At 45.4% G+C, this 20,369-nt stretch overlaps 1 protein-coding gene across 12 annotated transcripts in view; it reads right to left on the minus strand.

The window, feature by feature from the left end:
• Positions 1-612: 612 nt before the first annotated feature.
• The window catches only part of SCAI (suppressor of cancer cell invasion), a 37,337-nt gene continuing 17,580 nt past the window's right edge, over positions 613-20,369 (minus strand). For 9 of the 12 annotated variants that reach the window (XM_079324457.1, XM_079324468.1, XM_079324465.1 and 6 more), the window contains 14 exons: positions 19,682-19,768; positions 19,109-19,207; positions 18,382-18,478; positions 17,545-17,643; positions 16,764-16,916; positions 15,830-15,931; positions 15,459-15,560; positions 14,781-14,859; positions 12,635-12,734; positions 12,109-12,190; positions 7,799-7,871; positions 7,102-7,275; positions 6,926-7,026; positions 613-5,887 (listed from right to left, as the gene is read on the minus strand). In XM_079324457.1, the coding sequence (XP_079180583.1) occupies positions 5,738-5,887; positions 6,926-7,026; positions 7,102-7,275; positions 7,799-7,871; positions 12,109-12,190; positions 12,635-12,734; positions 14,781-14,859; positions 15,459-15,560; positions 15,830-15,931; positions 16,764-16,916; positions 17,545-17,643; positions 18,382-18,478; positions 19,109-19,207; positions 19,682-19,768 (1,498 nt within the window). In that variant the 3' untranslated portion in view covers positions 613-5,737. The remainder of the gene's footprint in view (positions 5,888-6,925; positions 7,027-7,101; positions 7,276-7,798; positions 7,872-12,108; positions 12,191-12,634; positions 12,735-14,780; positions 14,860-15,458; positions 15,561-15,829; positions 15,932-16,763; positions 16,917-17,544; positions 17,644-18,381; positions 18,479-19,108; positions 19,208-19,681; positions 19,769-20,369) is intronic. The other 3 variants (XM_079324461.1, XM_079324458.1, XM_079324462.1) reach the window with 2 other exon arrangements.

A 20,369-nucleotide genomic window follows, 5' to 3' on the forward strand; every position in this document is an offset into this window, starting at 1 on the left:
CTCGCTCCTCCCCTCAGTCCCGCTCCTCCCTCAGCCCCGCTCCTCCCTCAGCCCCGTCCCTCCCTCAGCCCCGCTCCTCCCTCAGCCCCGCTCCTCCCTCAGCCCCGCTCCTCCCTCAGCCCCGCTCCTCCCTCAGCCCCGCTCCTCCCTCAGCCCCGCTCCTCCCTCAGCCCCGCTCCTCCCTCAGCCTCGCTCCTCCCTCAGCCTCGCCCCTCCCTCAGCCCCGCTCCGCCCGCGGCCCTCCCGCTCCTCCCAGCCGCAGTCCCAGCCCGGAGCGGAGCATGCGGCTCGGTGCGAGCGTTTATCACAGTTTATTGACAGCACAGTCCGCCGGCGGGGCCGGGGCGGCCGGGACAGGGACAGCGAACGGCTCGGACACGGCATAACCGCGAGCACCGGGCGGGGACAAAAGCGAACGGAAATGTGCTCCAAAGTCTGTGGCAAGGCTGGCGAGGCGGTGGCAGCAGGACGCGGTGCCGGCTCCATCGCGGCTCCGCTTCTCCCCGCAGTGTCCAGCAGCAACACCAACGCGCTCCTTCCCTCCCCGAACCACGGCACAGGCGCTTCGGGCAGCACGCTGCTTTGGCGAGTACAGACCCCTTGCAAAAAAAGTCCATTTGCTCCAAAAAAAGTTTATTTATATATCTCTATATATTTTAAGGAAAATATCAGTTTTTACCAAAATACGATATACAGGCACACAGCTGTAAAATAACTTTAAACCAATTCACTATAAAATTACTTTTGGTAATAAATAATTCGATTCTCAGAGAGGCAAAACTCTCCCCGCAGCTCGGCAGCTGGGCTGCCCGAGGCACGGTCCCTCTGCATTCCCAGAACGCTGCCAAACGCTCCCACCTGCGCTCCCCTCATCCTTCTCGCTGGGCTTTGCCCAGGGCAGAAGCATCTTGTGCTTTTCAGCCTGCATGAGGCAGAATCCTGCTCCCAACAAACCAGTTCAAAGGCAGAACGGCAATAAACACGTGCCAAAAGCCATCTGTGAAGTCAGGGGGGCAGAGCCTCCCAGCAGGGTTTATTCTGGAAGGAGCAGCTGCTGGGACTGGGCTGGTGAGATCTGTTCTGCTCTGGGGCTCCTGCAGGCCAGCAAGCTGTGCTGGGGTCTGCTCCCAACGGCAATGAAACCAGCAACAAAACATCTGTGCGTGCATCTGGCAGCTGGGCAGAATTCAGAAACAGTCCTTAACCCCAAAAAGTGTCAGATTCGGAAATCCTGAACTAACTCTCCTCAGTCTTGGCATAGTAATGGTTTAGACAGGAAAACAAAAAGTGGCTGTCACTCCTAAATCTAAAGCAGCTACGTGTGTCCTCTGTTCTGTTGAGCAGATCTCTACTGATCTTCAAAGCACCTGAATACATTTGGTCACAGAACAGTATTGCTCTAAAGTCTGATGTTACAAATGTAAGAGAGCCCCTTCAGGAGTGTATAATCTGCTCTGGAGAGCTTTGCCCCAGCTGCTGTGTCCAGTCTGACCTTACCAGGCACACAGAGCAGTTTTCAGCTCTCTGTATGACATTTTCTCCCTTGTTCCTGTAACTGTTCGTGCCTGCAGAGCTCCCTCAGCCCCAGAGCAGCCACAGCCAGCACAGAGCAGCTCCCAACAGCACCAGGACTGAGCGAGGCTGTGCCTCTGAGCTGCACTCGGACAGTTACTGAGGAATCAAACACAGGCAAAGCTTCTACAAAAGAAACCTCAAGACGAAACAGCTGTTCAGACAGATTCCAAGATTTTTAGCTTTGGGAAGGAGCAGACTTGCAGCACAGCATGGTTACAGGACACGGGAGGCAGCGAGGCAGGGGAGGTGCTTCCTAACTCATGCCAGGGATGGGCTGTGAACAGCACTTCCATCCCATCCTTAGGGGAGAAGCTGACCAGAGCTACTCAAATTGTAGCTTTTGAAGATGATTAATTGAAGCCAAATTTCCTGTTGCCCCATCTGTTTCCTACGATCCTTTAAAGACATCTCTGCAATCTCCCTGGGGAACAGTCTTGAGGGTTATTCAGTCATGACTTGACAGACATTATTTTGTCTGAATTACTCAAAGAAAGGTCCTGAAACTTCTCAAGAAAGCACTCCAGGGAGCAAGTCCTGTTTGCACAGCTCATGGAAGTTAGTGCTCCATTTAGCTGGTGCACAAAACAAAACGACACATCACATCCCAAGAGGAATTAAAAATGGGAGCACTGAAGACTCATAACCCTGCAATGCCCTGTCACTGTTATTTTAAGAAGTCAAAGAGGGGAAAAAAGGCAACAGCAGTAACTTTGGCAAGATGTTCCAAAGCCAGTTTGAGCAGGAGCACAAACCTACAGTGGGAGCAGGATTCATCTGAGGACACCACATGCAAGGAGCAGGGAGGCAGGCAGGAGCAGTCCTGTAAGGACACAGCTGGCCCAGTTCACCTTGTCCTCTCAATGTAGTACATGCAGAATTTACCCCTTTAATTTGGCATTGCCTGGTGCTGGCAAGTCTCCTCTGCTAATATAAGCAATAAAGATACATGGAGAAAGGGAGAGCGAGACAAGAGGGAAGGCATCAGGCCTGAGAAGAAAAGGATTTGTTCTCTTCTCACTTAAAAATGGTTCAGTCTTTGCTTGGCTTCCACACTGAGGACTGCGAGATACAGAAACCAGGTTTTCTTCAGTACACACAAGCATACACCGAGAGGCACCCACGACCATAGCACAGAGCACACAGTAGCACAAGTTCAGAATGACTTAGTTTAAACAAGACAAGCTTTTACTTGGAGGGGAAAATATCAACATTTTCATCTTGAATGCAGTTCTTTGGGTGGGAAAGAAGGGGCTGGCTCAAAATCCAAGACCAGACACTCATCCTAGCTACAGCTAGAGCAGACAGAGGGTATGAGCCCTCTGCTTCCACAGTACAATTCCACACTCCTCCCAACACAACAGGAGTAAAATCTTTATCTTTGAACGTCCCAGCACTTGACCTTCTAACAAAGATCAGCAGGTAAGAGGAGAATTAGGAACCTCAAGAATTAATTTCTGACTTGGACAGTCATTGCTGCTAAGTTCAACTTCTGAACTAATTTTCAAGGCCTATATTCTCCTCCTACATTCCAGCTTCTTCAGGGCGTTTTGTATTTTAAAAAGTGCATTCTTCTCTGATGAGATCTACCTTGGCAAAAAGCAAACACAACTTCCTCGAAGGGCTGCAAATGGTAGAAGCCTCTCAGGTCACAAGCAAGGACTCCCCACTTCAGCCTGGCTGAAGGAAGGTGAGGACCACCAAGGCTTTCCCAGTCACTTCACAATGTCCCAGAGGTTCACCAGCCCACGAGTGGCATCATCATCATCATCATCCTCACTCCTCTGCTTGGAAACAGCATACTCTTTTCTCTTCCACAGAGATGGAACCAAAATAAGAATAGCTTCATCAAAGCAAAAGCTAAAGCAAAGCAAAAGCATTTGGTTGGAAGGCAGTGAGCTGGGGAAAACTCAATTCCCTTTTTCCATGCAAGCTGAACACTGCTGGTAGAGGAACAGCAAGATAACCTGCCTCTCACTTGCTGCTGCATTAAAGGCTTCCTGCATCTTTAGCCTCCACACACAATCCCACGTTTCAGCAGCTGGGGGCCTCCTACCAGGCAGAAAGGCAGGGATCAGCTTCACAGTAAATACATGGATCTTATCACTGTATTACATACAGGGGTACCCATTCCCCTGGCTAACTAAGGGCTCCTGTACCTGGGATCAGTTATCAATTACTTCAAGGTCCAAGGTAAGTCCCTGCAAACAGCAAATTACAGTGACAGAAGAGCCATAACCTTTAGTACAACCACAAATGATCTGCAGCACCTTTTGGAATCCACCCAACATGGTGTATGTGTGTATATATAAATTTTGTATATAGACATTGTAGTGGTTCATTCTTTTTAATACATATACAAGTACCTATACATATATACATATTTACAATTTACACCAGCCAGTAGATGTATGTGTGCTGTACATACACACACAAACGCCGAGCACACACATGCACACACACAAACACACACTCCTCAGAACAGACTCCACAGCCTGGGAAATGAAGTCCTGCCAGAGTCCAAAGAGCAGCACCAAGGGGGGGGTCTCAATGTACCAGCTTCAAGACTGCTTAGGACAAACACAAGCATTCACAGGATTTTGTACACTTGGGAAATAAAGAATGGATGGTGCAAGCTTCAGCCCAGCTACAAAGAACCTTCATGCAAACTCCCCAGCTACACTGCAGCTGTTCCTGCTGTTCCACACTGTGCTCCCTCAGCAGGATGGATCCACCAGTGCTGTTCTGGCTGAGCAGATCACACCCTGAGTGTGATCTGCACCCAGGATTGCCATCACACCACAGCAGTCACCAAGTTCTGCACTGTTTCCACCTAAGCACAGAGGCATTGGTGGGGTTCAACAAAAAGCACTGACTGGACTTGTCCCCTCACTCTTCTAGCAGCCCATGGAACAGTGACAATTGGCTTTCCCATTTAATAAAATATCTCCATTCCCTCACCTTTGCTCACCCTGCACTGCCAGGAGCTGCCAGAGCTCCTCCAGGTCTGCAGGGCAGGCAGTGCAGTCCCAAATGAGCCAGCCAGCCCCTTCCCAAAGGCCACTGTCCCCTGCAGACACCCACACTGAGCTCTGGGCTGGGAGCCACAGGTACAGTCCCTCCCTGCTCCTGGCTGGCTGGCTCATGGGGGACATGCCAAACATCCAGGGGCTCACAGCAGCTCCCACCTGGCTTCACCTGCAAGGGGAACATCAGCACCTCTGCTGGGGCACGGGGCTGTGGCACAGAGGGGTCAGACAGGAGTGACAGCAGCTGGCACAGCCCTGCAGCATCAGCAATGACTGGGAGATCCCCCCAGCTCCTGCCAGGGAGCCACACTTTCCATCCACACACAGCAGGAGGGGTAACACCTGCTGGAAATGCTGGGATCTCTAAATAGTACCTCCAACTGGAGAGTGCCCCCTCCTCCTGTGGCAGGGTGCCCCACATTGCAGGGAGAGCTGGGGGCTCACTGTCAGGGTCTGCAGTTTGTTCACCTGTTGACCACCTGCCCAACCAGGTCCTTGGCCAGCAGAACACAGTTCATACAGAAAACTGCTGCATCAAACTTATAGGGAGCATGAAGTATCTTTACAAATTCACTTCAAAGCACTGCTCCAAATGCAACTTAATTGTCCACAGTTTTGTCTCCTCACTTGCCTAAGACTGAAAAAATATATTTGTTATGAAGGAATCTGTGTTATTGCTATTGTTGGTTTGCACTGTGTGGTTCCATCTTTATCGTTTCAAATTCAAACTCTTTGGGGATAAAATATTGGGTTTTTTTCTGTTGATTTTTTTTTCTTTCCAATTTCTTAAAATTGTATAAAAATAAAGGATTTCCACAAATATGGGCTAAAGGTAACCAATACTTCTATGCTTAGGATCAGCTGTTGGAAATGTGGTTGACAGCCACAAGACCAGAAATAAGCCTCTAGTGATTATTTAGTTTAACATTTAAAAGACATGAAAACTTCTGCTTATAAAATTGACCCCATACAGAATGGAACAGCTCAACTAACAGCTGTTTATTATTACTTTTTAAAATAATGGTCCTAAATTTAAAAATAAAATCAAGTACTTCCTTTTATGATTTTCACATTATAAAACTGCACCATTCAAAATCTGTGGCCAGGGAATCCCCTTTGCAGTAAGACAGTTTCTTTTAATAGTCATCGAGTGTGTTTTCCAGGAACACATTCCTAACATCCAGTATGGAAGCCAGCTCCAAAATGTGCTTTTGGAGGTGAGGGTTCTCCACCGTTTCATCTCTTGGCAGCTGAGGATAAGATTCAGGATAATTTCGAGTCTCCTGCTAGATGACAGTGAAAACAAAGAGAATCAGACACTCATTTCTTTCACACTCTCTAGGAAGAAGACTGCAAAAGGCCAATTGCACCCTAATCTATTCAGCATGGCACAGAGACAGAAAATATTCTAGAATTTTCAGTTTGCTCTTTCCATTGACTCAGAGATGGTCACAGTGGCAATACAAATGCCTGTTCATCTCAAATAGTTACTGGCATGTTTACTGAGACATTGCAGAAAAAAATATAAAACCACTAAAAGAGACAAAAAATATTCACCTGTACTTACCTAGTAGGCTGGAGTTCATTTCTTGAAATTACAGATATGTAAGCATCTCCAGTGGGAGATTCATCTCATCCTAAAACAAGTATCTAAGACACTGGGGGCAAATCCCTCCCCACTAACACACACCTCTTCTTTTCCCTGGCATCAGAGCAGCTCAGGTAGCTGCCTTAGGCTCAGAGAGCTGCTGGATGTCTGCAGCTCCACAACTGAATGCTGCACCTTTCAATGCTCCAGTCCCACTTTTCCCTGCAGTGTTTAACATGGAGCAGGCTGTCTGTATGCCAACACTCACATAAAATGGTGTAGATCCAGAGCAGACTTCTCTGTTGGCACAGCTTTAACCAACAGGGAGGCAAAATACCATCTTCCTATTTAGTGTATTCATTTACACTTCAAAGACCTTTCAAAATCCATTCACATGGAAATGTTCCAGAAATAATGACCCACTCCTCCCCACTTCCTCTTCTATTCTTATTCCATACCTTTTTGGTTGTGTAGAAATAATAACCTTAAGTTACAGAGGAATTTTTCTAGCAGCCTAGGCTGTCCAGGTTGCCATAATTGACCTGCAGTGTGCCTGCTGTGTTACAGGACTGAGGCTCCTGCAAGCCAAAGGCTTCCTGCCTTTGGAGAGACAAGGCACAGCCTCAGTGCAAGCTGCAGGGACAGCATGTGAGCATCAGTCACCTTTCCTTGGACCCTCCCAGCCGAGCCAGGACAGCTCTGGAGCCCCCACAAAGGCACAGACATCCCTGCATACCCGGAAGATTTTGTGCATCCTCATAGTAGCCGAACAGAAGATAAATCTTGTGAGAAGCAAGCGAAGAAATTCATCCCCAAAAAACTGCAGGAAGGACTGATCTGTGCAGAAGGCAAAGAGAGGTGAGTTTAGAAAGGCTCAAGCCCCCAGGGCTGGGAGGGGCTGCCAGGCCGTACCTATGGAGCGGGAGTGGGTCAGCAGCTGCGCAATGTCCCGGTTGATCTTCCTGAGGTAATCCTGACACTTCTCCCACAGCCCTCGGCGCATGCTCGACAGCCCAGACACAAACAGGAATGCCATCAAGGGATTGTTCAGAAAGAGTGTGAAGAGGCTACCCCGCTGAGACTGATCTAAAAGGAGAAAGAAACCAATAGACAAAGGGATACATTTGGCACATGAAACAGAAATGTGTCCCTGCACACAAGGAACTCGCTCACCCGCTGAATTCTGTCACAAGAGCCAGCCCTGTGTGTCAGCTACACCTTCCCCTGTGCACACCTGATCAGAGCCTGCCAAAATGGCTCGCTGGAGATGTGCATTAACACCAAGACACCTGAACTGACTCTGCTCCCTTGCTGGGAGCCATAAAGCTGCCCAGAGCTGTGAACCACCATCACCCCTGGCTGGGCTGCCACCTCCTCAGTCTGTGCAGGACAGCCTTTGCTCCCAGCTCTTGCTGGAGCCACCTGTGGAAATGTCATCAGCATTGGAACCAATTATCTACCAGACACAACAGCTAAACTTCATCATACTGCTTCAGGGGCTGATTTAGGGGTTACACAGTAGTGAAAAGCTGTCCTTTCCTGAGAACCCAAGTTCTGTTTGATACAGGAGGCAACTGCAGCTTGTTGGGAAATGCAGTACTGCACATACCTTGTAATGCTTTTGGATATGCTGTTGGAGAAAGCAAGCACACCAATGGCTGTCCAAATAAGTTTGTGAAATTCTGTAACAGATAAGAATTTTGAAGTATTGATGGTCACTTTGCTTGCCTTGAATATTAAGCAAGTCAAGGGTACAAATCACATTAATGACAGAAGACACTAATGCTCCTCACACAGCTCAGCATTGGCAATGAGCCTGACAAGTTCACTTACTCAGAGATCACAGCACAGAAGGAATATAACCAACTACATTTTAAAGGAATTACAATTCTCTCATTTGCTACTGATGGCATACACTAATTTCATGGAAATATGGCTTTCAGTAGTAACACATTACTTGAAAATAAAAAAAATATCGTGTTCTGTAAGTAAAAGTGAGAGTAATTTGAGTTTATTAGCATTTTCCCTGAACACCAACTGAACTGCCCAGTCAAAAGCATTTCTTTCCCCTTTTCTTTCTAGCAGGAGCAACTATGTCTGATGAAACAGGAGGGCCAGAGAAAAGATTTAAAGTAAGTTTCCTTTAAAGCAAGTATGTCACAACCTTAACATCCACTGTACTGAACCCTCATTTTACAGCACTCATTTCATACCACACAGTACCTGGTAATAGTCCTACTGTGTGTCTGTGTGGTGGTAAACAATTATCACAAAAGGAAAAAAGCCAAAAACCATGCACACAACCTCATTAGCTCTCACCAGAATAGTTTTCTTAAAACTGAAGGCTTGCAAAGCTGTAGAAAATGTGATTGTCTGCATCCTTTCAGAGCACAGACTCAGACCCTGCCTCCAGAGCAAATGAGTGCCACACTCACATCTGCAAATTAGATTCTTAAAACTGCAGTTTACAAGTGTAGGTTATACACATCACAAGTATTTGCTTGTACACAATCCTCAAAAAATTAATTTTTTAATTCCTTTAGGTCTCTGCATAATTCAAATGAACTTTCCTTTCCAGGCAGTATATTTCAGCTATATTAGTTTTACGTAATTAATTTGATCTAAATCTGCTAAATACTAGAGACAGAAATCTAGTCTAATCAAAATAAAACATTGCCCATCTCTGACAGAGTGCTGAGTAGTGCTAAAAACCCTTCCAGTTCATTAGGAGCCCAGGGAAGACTGATAATGCTGGATACTAAAGTTTGATCTCCAAGGAAGAAATAAAGACAACTCCCTTGCAGACAGTAACAACAGGCCAGGAACTGGTGAAAGAAACATTTCAAACTCCAGGAGTCACCCAGACACTGCTGGTATGAACTGCACACACTGGCAGGGTTTGACCTTCTCCAGTCACTCCTGTGCTCAGTGCCATGGGCAGAATGACATGTTTAATTAATTAATTGTGTGTCACTCAGAGACCACAGCAAGCACAGCCCTGCAGTCCAACAGCCAGGAGCACCCCTGGCTCACCCCTGGGTCTCAGGCACTGGCTGGCAGCACTCTGCACTCTGTCCCAGCAGGTTAAGCCAAGAAAATAAAACTGCCCTGCAATCCAGATGTTGACAGGAGGTCTGGATATGGATTCCCCTACTCTTCAGGGCACAGACAACCCCAAAAAGGATAAATCCCATTTTGTTTCAAAATTGTCTGTTTTTTTACTCCAGTGTTCCAGCTTTCCAACAGAAGTACTGCTAATTTTTACAATGCATGTCATGTACATCTCCTTCCAAGAAAGGACTGCCCATCATCTCCACCAGAAATCACTTCACATTTAAACTTTGCTAAGCTAAGTATTTATACCCCACCACTGACAAAGGCCTTGCCTTCTCACTGGCTGGAGGTTTTGGTTTGGTTTGGTTTGAAGACTTTGCATTTCACCATCATCCTAGACAACCACAGCTACAGGAAGGTATTGATTTAAAAATATTATTTCATCCACATATGCAGTGGTAACCTTCAAGAACACACAGACAGCTATATTTAAATGGAAGTGTTAAAAAAAAAAATCACGGCTTTCAGTAGATGTGCTCGATTTGCAGTTATCTTCCACTTTCAGCTAAATATACAGGGGAGGAAGCTGTTCAAGTGCTGCTGATTTGACAAACTGGCAAGCCACTTCCTGGCAGGACTTACTTTCAGTCATCACCATTTAAGTCCTCCAGAAAGAGGAGAGGATGGGGATGCGTGCAGGAGAGCAGGAACAGGCTGCAGAAAAAGATGTGTGAGCAGTTGCTGTTCCTGCTGGTACTGCTGGCAGTGACATTTAAATGTCAGGATAGCTCCTGTCCTACCAGGAAGGATCAGAGCAGCCACATGGAACAGTCAGTATTGACTTCAATTCCTCACAGGGTTGCACAGAACCTCTTTGTTCATGGCAGCACTTGAGCCTCCAGACACCTCCCAGCCCCTGGGGACAGTCACAGCTCTGTCAGGGCACTCTGGGACCCCAGCACAACCACAGGCAGGAGTGCACAAGGGCTGCAAACACTGACCTTGAGAGCTCTGCCATGAACCTTCAGTGGAAAACAAAACAAGTCACCTAAACCAGTCCTCTCACATCTGCCTATGTTCATTGGCAAGAGATAGGGAAGGTGAATGTCACTTCCGAAATGCTGAACATTTTTCTTTTTAGGTTCCTTACAGTTTTGCCCACACTGTTCTGATCTGGGTCAGTGCTCCTAGCAGCCACTTCTATAATCCTGTCCTGAAATACTTTAAAAGCACATTTTTGTGCTCTTTCCAGAGCTAGATGTTCTCCACCAGCTGTGCTGAACAGACTGATGGGTTTCACACCCCTGCCAGCTCACTGCAGAACAAGCCAAAGAAACTCAGTGGAGGTTAGAGAGTTGCCTACTGTGTGCCCACAAAATCTAAAGAAAACTTAATTATCAAATTTAAACATGATACAAAAAGCAAATTCTACTGTAAACACTTGACATTATTCTCACAAGACCTACAAATCTACATGTGGAAATCCATTGCCCCAAACAGGTCCTTTGCTCTAAGCTCTACACAGAGCCCCAGTCTGCTCAGAGCTGGAATCCCTTGCTCTCTTACAGAGCTGATACACTTGACATCTTTTAACAATTCTATTACAGAGGAAGGCAGTACCAAAACCAAACCAAAAAAACCAAATACAAGCCACACCATTTTAGCCTGAAAGAAAACCAAACCCCCTGATGTTATACCAGAATGAATGTGAGGAAAGAGCATAAAGAAATAAATGCTCACTTTCTCAGAAAAACAAGTAAATCATTCCAATTGTTTCCTTCCATTTAAATGAGGAAGGAAATTCAAGAAAAAGCAGATTCACTCTGAAACCAGTGCAGTGAACTTAAAGTGGTGTTTAAAAAGCCCTCTGAGATACATTACACTACAACAAACCAAACACTCAACAGAGAGGACAGACATTATTTGGCTGTCTGGCAGGAATTCCCTGGCTCAATACAGAGTTATCCTGAATCACACTGACCACTGATTTAGTACCTCTCCTTGGCCAACACATGCCTTGAAAACAACCAGCACAGCCTGTGGACACTGAACAAGGCACAAGTTCCTCTGGCCACTAGACGTCCCTGTTCCTCCTCCGAAACGCAGCTGTGGATGTTCCCTCCCCTCACTGCACATAATGGAGCTATAAAGAGGAACACAGAAGAAGTGGCACTTTCCCCAGATATAGCACATTCTTATTACCCCATTCATGAATGAAATACATGTGTAATGCTCTCCAGATTCAACTGGCCACCACGAGTGCAATGCCTGCTTCTGTATTACCCGAACTGCAGATTCCCAGAGGTGATTTGGCATGGAGCAATTCTACTGTAAGTCCAGAGCACCCTAGGAAGGAGGCTCAGTGTCCAAGCAAATACCACTCTACAGTGACACTGGATGCTAATTTGAGGCTTGTTACTTCCTTGGTTCAGACACTTTTCAGACACAGACACCCCGTGTTTTATAAGATCAGGCTCAATGCTTTGACTCCTTTCTGTTGCTTAAAAGCAACTGAATGTTGGATGACTGGAAAAAAGAAGAGCACATTAGTTATCTCCCACCCCCATGCACACACACCGAGATTTGTCTTTGGTATAAAACAAAAGTAAACCTCCCACCAGAGACCTTGGAAATCTTGAACCTTTTTCCCTCCAGGAGGATTTATTACTTTCCAATGAGCGGCTGTTCATGTGCTTCTCCTTCTTGTTCCTATTCATAGGGTCAGATCCTGACTAGCATGCACAACCTCAAAAGAAAAGAAAGACTGAATACAAACTGTTTAAAAAAATAGCCTGTTAGAAGTGTAAGCTAACTAGGGGTTGGCACTGTATCCTACCACACGAGGAACTGCCTCCAAGGCCTTACCTTGTAGGCGACGCTGTTGGAAGAATCCACGATGATGAACAGGGGCTTTCTGGTGAAAGGGTAGAGATCTCCAGGGTGAAGGCTGCAGAGAGAAAGGGACACCTCAGAGCACCACCACTGCTGCACAGCTGTCTCAGCCACACAGTTGCCCACAGCCAGATAAAATGCAGATTTTCCACACCCCAGTCCCAGATTCATCCTCAGAGAGCAACTGCACTATTGTCTATACTTGTCTATAACATGGGCTCTGGGGACTTCTTACTAGTTCAGGAGATATTCAACTACTTGAGAAGTCACCCACCACTGATCTGAAGCTTGCCAGTAATTAAGAACTTTTATTAACTTACATAAGTAAGGCTGAAATGTTTAAATAATCAATTAAAGCCGCGCATTCATTTCTAAGTGCTCAAACCAAGCCCCATTATGATGTCCTGCAGCGAGGAGCCTGAACTCCAGAGGTGTAGATGCATTTTTCCCCATGAAAGACACACCCCTGAGAAGTGCAGGGGTGCAGCAGGACACTGACCAGTGCATCTCCTTGTAGGACTGGCTGCGCTTGTGCAGCGCGTCCCCGTTGATGATGTCGCGGTTGCTGTTGGTCAGCACGCCCCCAAAATCGTAGGGACCTGCAGGGAGAGGAACCAAAATCAGCTGGGGCAACCCACCCTGGCAGACACTCAGGGAGACAGGGAAGGGAGGAAGCAACAACAAATCCCAGAGCACTAAGGGAATCTCAACTAGCCCAGCTGTAAGGAGGGGAGAGAGGAATGTGGAGACTTCACTAACTTCAGCTCTTTTTTATGCTTTTCTAGAAATTTCAGTATCTAGCAAATAGATAAGCAAGGAATGCAACTTCATAACTTCTAATTTAATTATTCACTATTTACCCACAAATACTAATGTAAATGATCCAAATATTGGCTCTTGTTACACTATAGAGAAAAAAGATTAAAACCCATCACACATCTGACACACCTTTGTAAAATTACTGTATGAGTTTGCATATTCCAGATTCAGAATTTGATCAAAAAATAAGGTTAAATGAATAAAAAATACTAGAAATACTACTGTCATTTGCAGTTCTAACACTGCAAAGGGGAGAAGAGAGAACTCGGAGAATAGCAAAGGGACAAAACAGCTTTAACCAGATTTCAAATCTGTAGCAAAGGCTTCTATTTCAAGATCTCAAAGTGAGAATTCACAATTTTCACATGCACATGCCCTGGACATGTGTTCCCACTATAAGCTGAATATTCTGCTAAATTTGCAAAACTAAGCTATCCCTGAATGTCTGATAGAGTGCAAAGACAAGAGCAATGACTATAAAAAAATATCAAATCCAAGATACCAAGAAATATTTCTGCCATTGGTAAGGGTATGAAATGTCACTAACTTTAATAAAATAAAGTATGAGAGTTTCCTCATTCTGTCATACATTTGCAGACTTGGCTGACCCACATTTGGCCACCAAATGCAATTTTTTTCAGGTTTGGATACAAGGCGCCTTTCCATTTAAGGGAAGCTTTGGGGATACAAAATCAGGAACAGAACAAACATTAATTCAGCACTGTTACAAACACCTCACATGGTCTGGCACACACAGGGCTTGCAGCCATGCACAGTGCAGCTTGCAGCTGCTCTCCCTTTTAATAAGGCAGAGGTGTGTGCAGAGCACAGCACCTTATTAAAAGAATGCAGTTGTGATGGATTCATTGAGCAGGGCTGCACTCTGCCTGTGCAGCTCCTCAGCTGACTGAGCCTGGAGGCCTCTGCCACAAGGTCTTAAGCTGAAACAACACATGCAGAGAGGGGGACATACCACAGGCTTCAGAGAACACACTTCAGTTAGGACCTATCACCAAGCTGCAGCAAGAAGTAAAATGTTAAAAGTGTTTTAAAAAATCACTGCCACCATCCAAAGCTGACAGGGATTTTTATTTTTTTCTTTTAACATTTTAAGAGCTCTATAAATCATGCACTGGGGAGGACAAAGCATGCATCTTATAAAGGAATGCAAGTCTCAAACAGATGAGGTTTTAATAATATTTAGGATGTTAGAAAGTTATTTTGATTTTTTTTTCTTGAATTATATAAAGAGATCATTGGGCTATGTTTACTTCAGCCAACCAGTTTTCAGCTTTTACATTGCAGCTGCATCCAAATATTCTGCTAGATTGAAAAGAACAGGAGGGTGAGGTGAGGGGAATTGTCAAAAATCATGAGAAGGGCTTGAATTGTCAGGTTAATGAGCGTGCAAATAGACCAGTCCCTGCAGCTGCTCGAGTCCTGTCACCACCCATGTCCTGGCCACACCTTCTCCTGGTGCCAGGCACTGCAAAGAATCACAGAGTGCCACTGAGCCATTTTATGAACTTTGTGCTGATGCATCAGCTGAGCCATGTGGTCTTCAGCACTGGGAGGCTTTTAATACTTCAGATGCATCAGAAACTGGACGTGTCCTTTGAAAAGTTCTCAGATTAATGCACACTAATTAAAACACAAAGATTTAATTATTGCTTGTGGAAAACAAAGGCTATCTTACTAAGTAGACAGGAGAATGAAATTGACTTGTCTTTTAAAAGGAGCTTTGTGACATCTTTCTTGGTCACTTGTCCTGGAAGACAGAGAGAATTCAAGCCCTGTTCATGACAGGGAGCATTCCTTTATTGTACCTTCACTATCCGAACGACCTGATGGGAACACGCCCGTGGCAGACAGGTAAATCAGCAGCACACTGTTGGCAGGCAGCTCCTGCAATGCAAACAAGGCACCAGTGCCAGGGGAAGAAAGGTACAGGTTTATTTTAATACTGAATCATCACCTTCATAAGCACATTGTCATTATAACTGTGCTACTGCTTCTGGCTCCCCTCCACTCTGCTCTTGGAACATGGATTTGCCCTGCTCACCACATACACACCTTCCAAGAGAACAAAACACTCCCCTGATGAAATGTCTGTAATTTTCTGAGATCTTCTCCACACAAACCTCTAGGCTCATATCAGAGCTCCAGCAGCATCTGCTTCCACACTGATCTTTTACTATCTGTCCAAGATATGGAACCCCAAACTGCCAAGATCCATGCAGACCCCAAGTCCCAAACCATCACAAAGGAAGCTTTGTTACAGTTCCAATAGGATACAGGACTGGAAATTCAATATACAGTGCTTGAGAGCAACAATCTCCTGATGCACTTCCCTGATTTTGGTTTGTGTTTGGCATGCTATGGAATTAAAGAGTACTCTTAAGATTTTTCTTTTCTCCAGATCAGTGGAGATCCACATTTCATTCAGTCTCACGAACAGTCCCAGATATTTTTTAATTACAAATAAATTCAGTGATTTCACAAACCTTAAATGATGCTGCTAAAAATGTATATAGCTGGCTAAAAGTTGGTTTATAAAGTAGGTATTTATGGGGGTTTTCCCGCCTGGCTGGTTTCTCTGTTGACTCCTGTTAAAAGAAAGAAAAAACAAAATACTTCTCAAAAAACCCCAACAACCAGACATTATCAAAACAGTTTCACAACCCTCTAAATTTCTGTTTATTAGAAAGCTCATCTCCAACACACTACCCACACAAATGGTCTGCCCATTCTGCATTTCCTACTACACACTACAGCAAGATCAATACTGAAGGAGTACACTACTTAAAACCAATCAATCAAACCAAAAATCCCAGTTAAGATGTGTTGCCAGGTTTTTTTCTGAAGTGGAACTCACCTGCATTCCAGGTTTGTTCATTTGTGATGCCAAGTTCATGGGTTCCCTCTCCAGGGCTTGCAGCATCCGGAACATGTCAATTGTTAATTCACTGAACTTGACCTGCAAGAGAGTCACACAGTTTATTCTGCCAGATACACATTAAACAGAATTTCTCTGGAATTACCCAGCTAAGAGACTCCACTGCACACCAGAGAGACCATTCTCTCTCAGGGTCATTCTCTGTCAGTGCCATCTTTGAATCTCTAAAGAGCTGTGAATGACTTCCAGGAGAGCTCACAGAAGACAAAGTCTGTTTGTTACTGATCTACCAGGCCAAGCCACTGCACTGCAGACCCCTGCTTCAAATTACAGGCTTCTCTGGGATGTGCACAAATCAGGTGCTGAAATGGCTGGGAAATATGAATTCAGATAAAATTTGACAAAGACAGATTAAGTGTAGTTTACAAAGAGCTCCCTTCCTTACCTGAAAAGAACTCAGAGAGAAGTCATGAAATTTGTACAACTTCACTATCATTATCATCTAAAACAGGATCTAGAATGTCTTTTGAAAACCTCTTCCTGATGCCACTGAAGTTGCAACAAGCTGGAGTGAGTCAAATGATGAAATCTTAAGTCAAGCTTTTTCTAGATGTATCTTAGAGGTCTCCCATGCTTCAACATTGTTACAAATAATCCAGTATATGAAAATTCATTGTATCTATTTAACTGACATGTTGAATATAAATAATAAGAGGTCCGGTACACAGGTTTAACACCCAGCATTTCATTTTCAGCTCTTATTTCTGAGAACCCTCTTCCTCCTGCTACCATGCAACCATCACAATAAAAATATTTCAGTATTCTCCTCTTGGAATCTCTGTTGTATGATCAGAAGGGATGTCATGGGGGGGACTCCAAAGATGCAAGCCCAGGTGCCCAGAATTTCCTTTACCTGGTTGTTGCAGTTGCCAATAATGAGTGCATCTGCAAGAGCAAGCTGTCCCACTATCATGCCCTGCTCCAGCAACGGAGCTCCTGTCTCAGAAAGCCTGTTAGAGGTGATTACAATGGTGTTGTCATCATTTAAAACCATGACAGGGTCTGCCTAAAAAAAGCAACCAGAATAAATCAAGAATTCAGGAAAGCATACACATCTGCAGTCAGAGAGAAGTCCACAGGTCTCAGCACTTACAATAAACATTCCACAAACGAGGCAGCTTTTTAAATTACTTTGCCATAAATGTATTTATATATTTATATGCAGGCTACAGGGTAAAGCCTTCCCACTTGGAAAAGCCAAGTTCTTAGGGACTGCAAGAAATACATGGGACAAGCAGATGAAGGTACAAAGAAGCAAAGAGAAAAGCACACTGCCTCCAGTGACATGGACTCTGCTTCAGCTTTGCTAATCCTGAGCAGTCAGATATCATCAACAGCCTTACAAATTCATGCAGAATAAACTAAATATTTTGACATTCATAATAATTTTAGTTTGCCTATTTTAGCTTGCCTTCCCTTTGTAGAAATGAATAGCAAAGGAGGAGAGTGAATGATAAAGCTGCCACCCATTGTGGCAATATTTAAATATTCCTGTGACCTTGTGTCAGTGATTCAAGGGATTCAAGGGACAGGCACACTGTCCCTCCACCTGCTTCCCTCACAGGTGTGGTGATACAGGAACACTTCCACCAACAAGAAAACTCTGAAACAACTACAGGGGGTGGTGTTCTCACCTCAATGAATGCTGCCACTTCCTGAAGAACCAGGTTCCACTCCACCTGATCTTCAGTATTGAAACGATGCGTGTAGTCCTCAATTTCATCTGACAGCTCCTGATGGAAAAGTTCAGAGTCAGACACAGTCAGTCCTAGAACCTAACAGGCAGTCAGCAACCTTCTATTTGGTTTGCTGTGCTGGCCTTTAGAATAATAAATAAATAAATTCCTTGAGAACATATGCAGCACAGTGCTAACATGCCAGCCAAAACGGGCTCCTTCAGCAGACAGAATGCCAATGCTGCACTGAGTTCTGGCAATGCAAACTGCCTTTTACATAGGTCCAAATGCAAAGGATATCTGGAGTTAAGTATAATTATCCCACTCACAGCTATGTCACTGGTTATTACCATAAGCTATGGATTCCAAGTACTCAAATTTCAGCTTGCAAGTAACTTTAAATACCTTGAGAAAAGGGATGGTGTGGCTGGTTTAGCTGTGCTAAGCTAAGTCTGCAGTTCAAGGGAGCTGTGACACAGACAGCAATGCAACCTACACAAAGCTGTCAAGCCCAGGAACTGCTTGAAACGAGGCTGTCAGAGGGGCTGGGAAGCATATGCTGTGGGAAGCAGCTTGCTGTTCCTTTTCTGCACTTCCAGGGCACCTCCCTGTCTGGGCTGCAGCTATTGGAATACTTTTACCTGCTGTTCCAACAATGCTACCACAGCATTTGATCTTAAAGTGTCATTATGAAATGGAATCACAGAAGGTATTCCCTGTGTTGGATGTCAGATTAGAAAAGCAAGCATCAGCAACCTCCTACCCCTCAGCATTTTTATCCTGATTTTAGCCTACCTTCACAAGGTCCTTTACAACATCCATCTTGTTGAGCAGGAGACAAACCACTATAAACCTTGCATAGTAACGCAGCTTCTTAACCACTAATTCAGGCCTAGACACAACAACAAAAACACCACAGCCAAATCTGAGATTAAAATAGAACAGAGGTAGGTAGCAGGGTAAGGGAGGGGAGGAGTTTAACACCAGAGCAGGGCTGAACACTTGCAGATTAAGAGCTCTGACTGAACTCATGTGGTGATGAATGGCCACCTGGCTGCTAGGAGGTTTAGTTAAAATTGAGTACAGGGACATAAAAAATAACTTAAGAAAGCCACAGCCTCCTTACATGGGGAGCATGAGAGTCAGCTATCATGGCTGGCTCTTCAAACCTTGCTGTACCAGGGTATGAGCTGCTGCTCCCCTGAAAGGCCTGATGAGAATCAAATACATCCCTCTGCTTCAGCCCAGCTGACCCATCTGCCACCCACAGCATTCCAGTTCCCAGCAATGATACTGCTCAGGATTTTAAATGACAAAACTTTGGGGCTCATAGCCTTGTATTAGGACCAGGATTCTTCCAGTCACACAGCAAAGCTCTTATTCATCCTGAATTTTTCAATGGTGGCAGAAGGATTAAAACAAATCTCCTTCAACAACACGGATTTTATCCCAGTTACCCTCCTTGCTGCTTGCACACACATCTTTCTAGCCTTGCAAACACAAGGGCCCCCATCAGACATACCTGTCTTCTTTGTTGACCTGGGAGTAGTAGGACCTCTGCCTGATGGCAGAGTAGAAGGAGAAGGCCTCGTTCAGATAGCTGGTTTCAGAGGTGCGCAGGCTGCAGGGGACAAAGCCATCAGCCCCTGGGGACAGCCACACCACACCTCCCCTCCTGCCCCTCAGCCTCCTGCACAACTCCCTCCTCCAGTGCCACCCCATCAGAGACACACTCTCGCTCTGGGGAGGCAGGTTCTGAGCTGGGATCCCATTTTAGATAACAAAGCTGCCCATCTTGCACCCCCACACACAGGTGATGGGTCACTGAACAGTTTAAAGGAACATCAGGCTCCCAAAATTGTAAATCACACTTTTGCACAATGCAGCATGCAGGGAGGACACTTTGGAGGCAGGAGCAGGTCCTTGGGCAGTACCAGTGTGACCAGCAATGTGGCACCAGGCTCACAGGGGCTTTCCCTGTAGCACCCATGCAGCCCCCAGGGCCCTCAGCCCAATCTCTGATTCCTCCTGGCATTTGCCATGCAGCTGCCACTAACCCTGCACTGCCCACTGAATCCTTTCTGTGCTTACTTACTAATAATGGTAATAGAGCTGCCCAATCTTGGAAGCAATTTCCCCAATTTGCCACCTCTTCAACCCATACCGATTGTCCAATACTTGTCTATGCCACAAGAGAGAAAAGAAAGATTAAAAGGATTCCCAAATTTCCCAGAACATCCCACCAGACAAGACAAAGAACCACTGCAGGACAAAGTCAGCCTTCATTACTGGTACAGCATTGCCAGCAGCAGCCCCTCACAGAGCCAAGAGCACACAGACCCCACAACAAGGACCATTTATCTTGCATAAACTTACCAGAACCAGACTTAAGTGTTGCACAAAATACACACAACAAAAGGTCACAACTTCCCAGGAGAACACTCAGACTGTGCAGCCAGAGAAAGGTGTGAAGGATCAGAGCCCACACTGCAGCAAGAGACTTCACACCATTCCACATTCTGCTCTGCAGAATCCATCACCTCCCCAGTAAGAAATTAAAGCACCACACACTCAGGTAGAGCAAAAGGGTTGGTTGAAAAAGTCACACTGAACACTCTGCAATATTTTAATTCAATAGACTGTGAGCACTGCAGGAAGTGGCTGCTCCCTCCCTTCATGCTTGAACAGCACAGTGAAATCTCAATCTTAGCTGGGGCCCTGGGCATTCCAGAGACTAAAGCTGCATTTAAACCCACACAACTCATCTGCCTACAGCATTTCCT

The sequence above is a fragment of the Erithacus rubecula genome, assembly GCF_903797595.1.
Source record: "Erithacus rubecula genome assembly, chromosome: 21".
Classification (NCBI taxonomy): Eukaryota; Metazoa; Chordata; class Aves; order Passeriformes; family Muscicapidae; genus Erithacus; species Erithacus rubecula.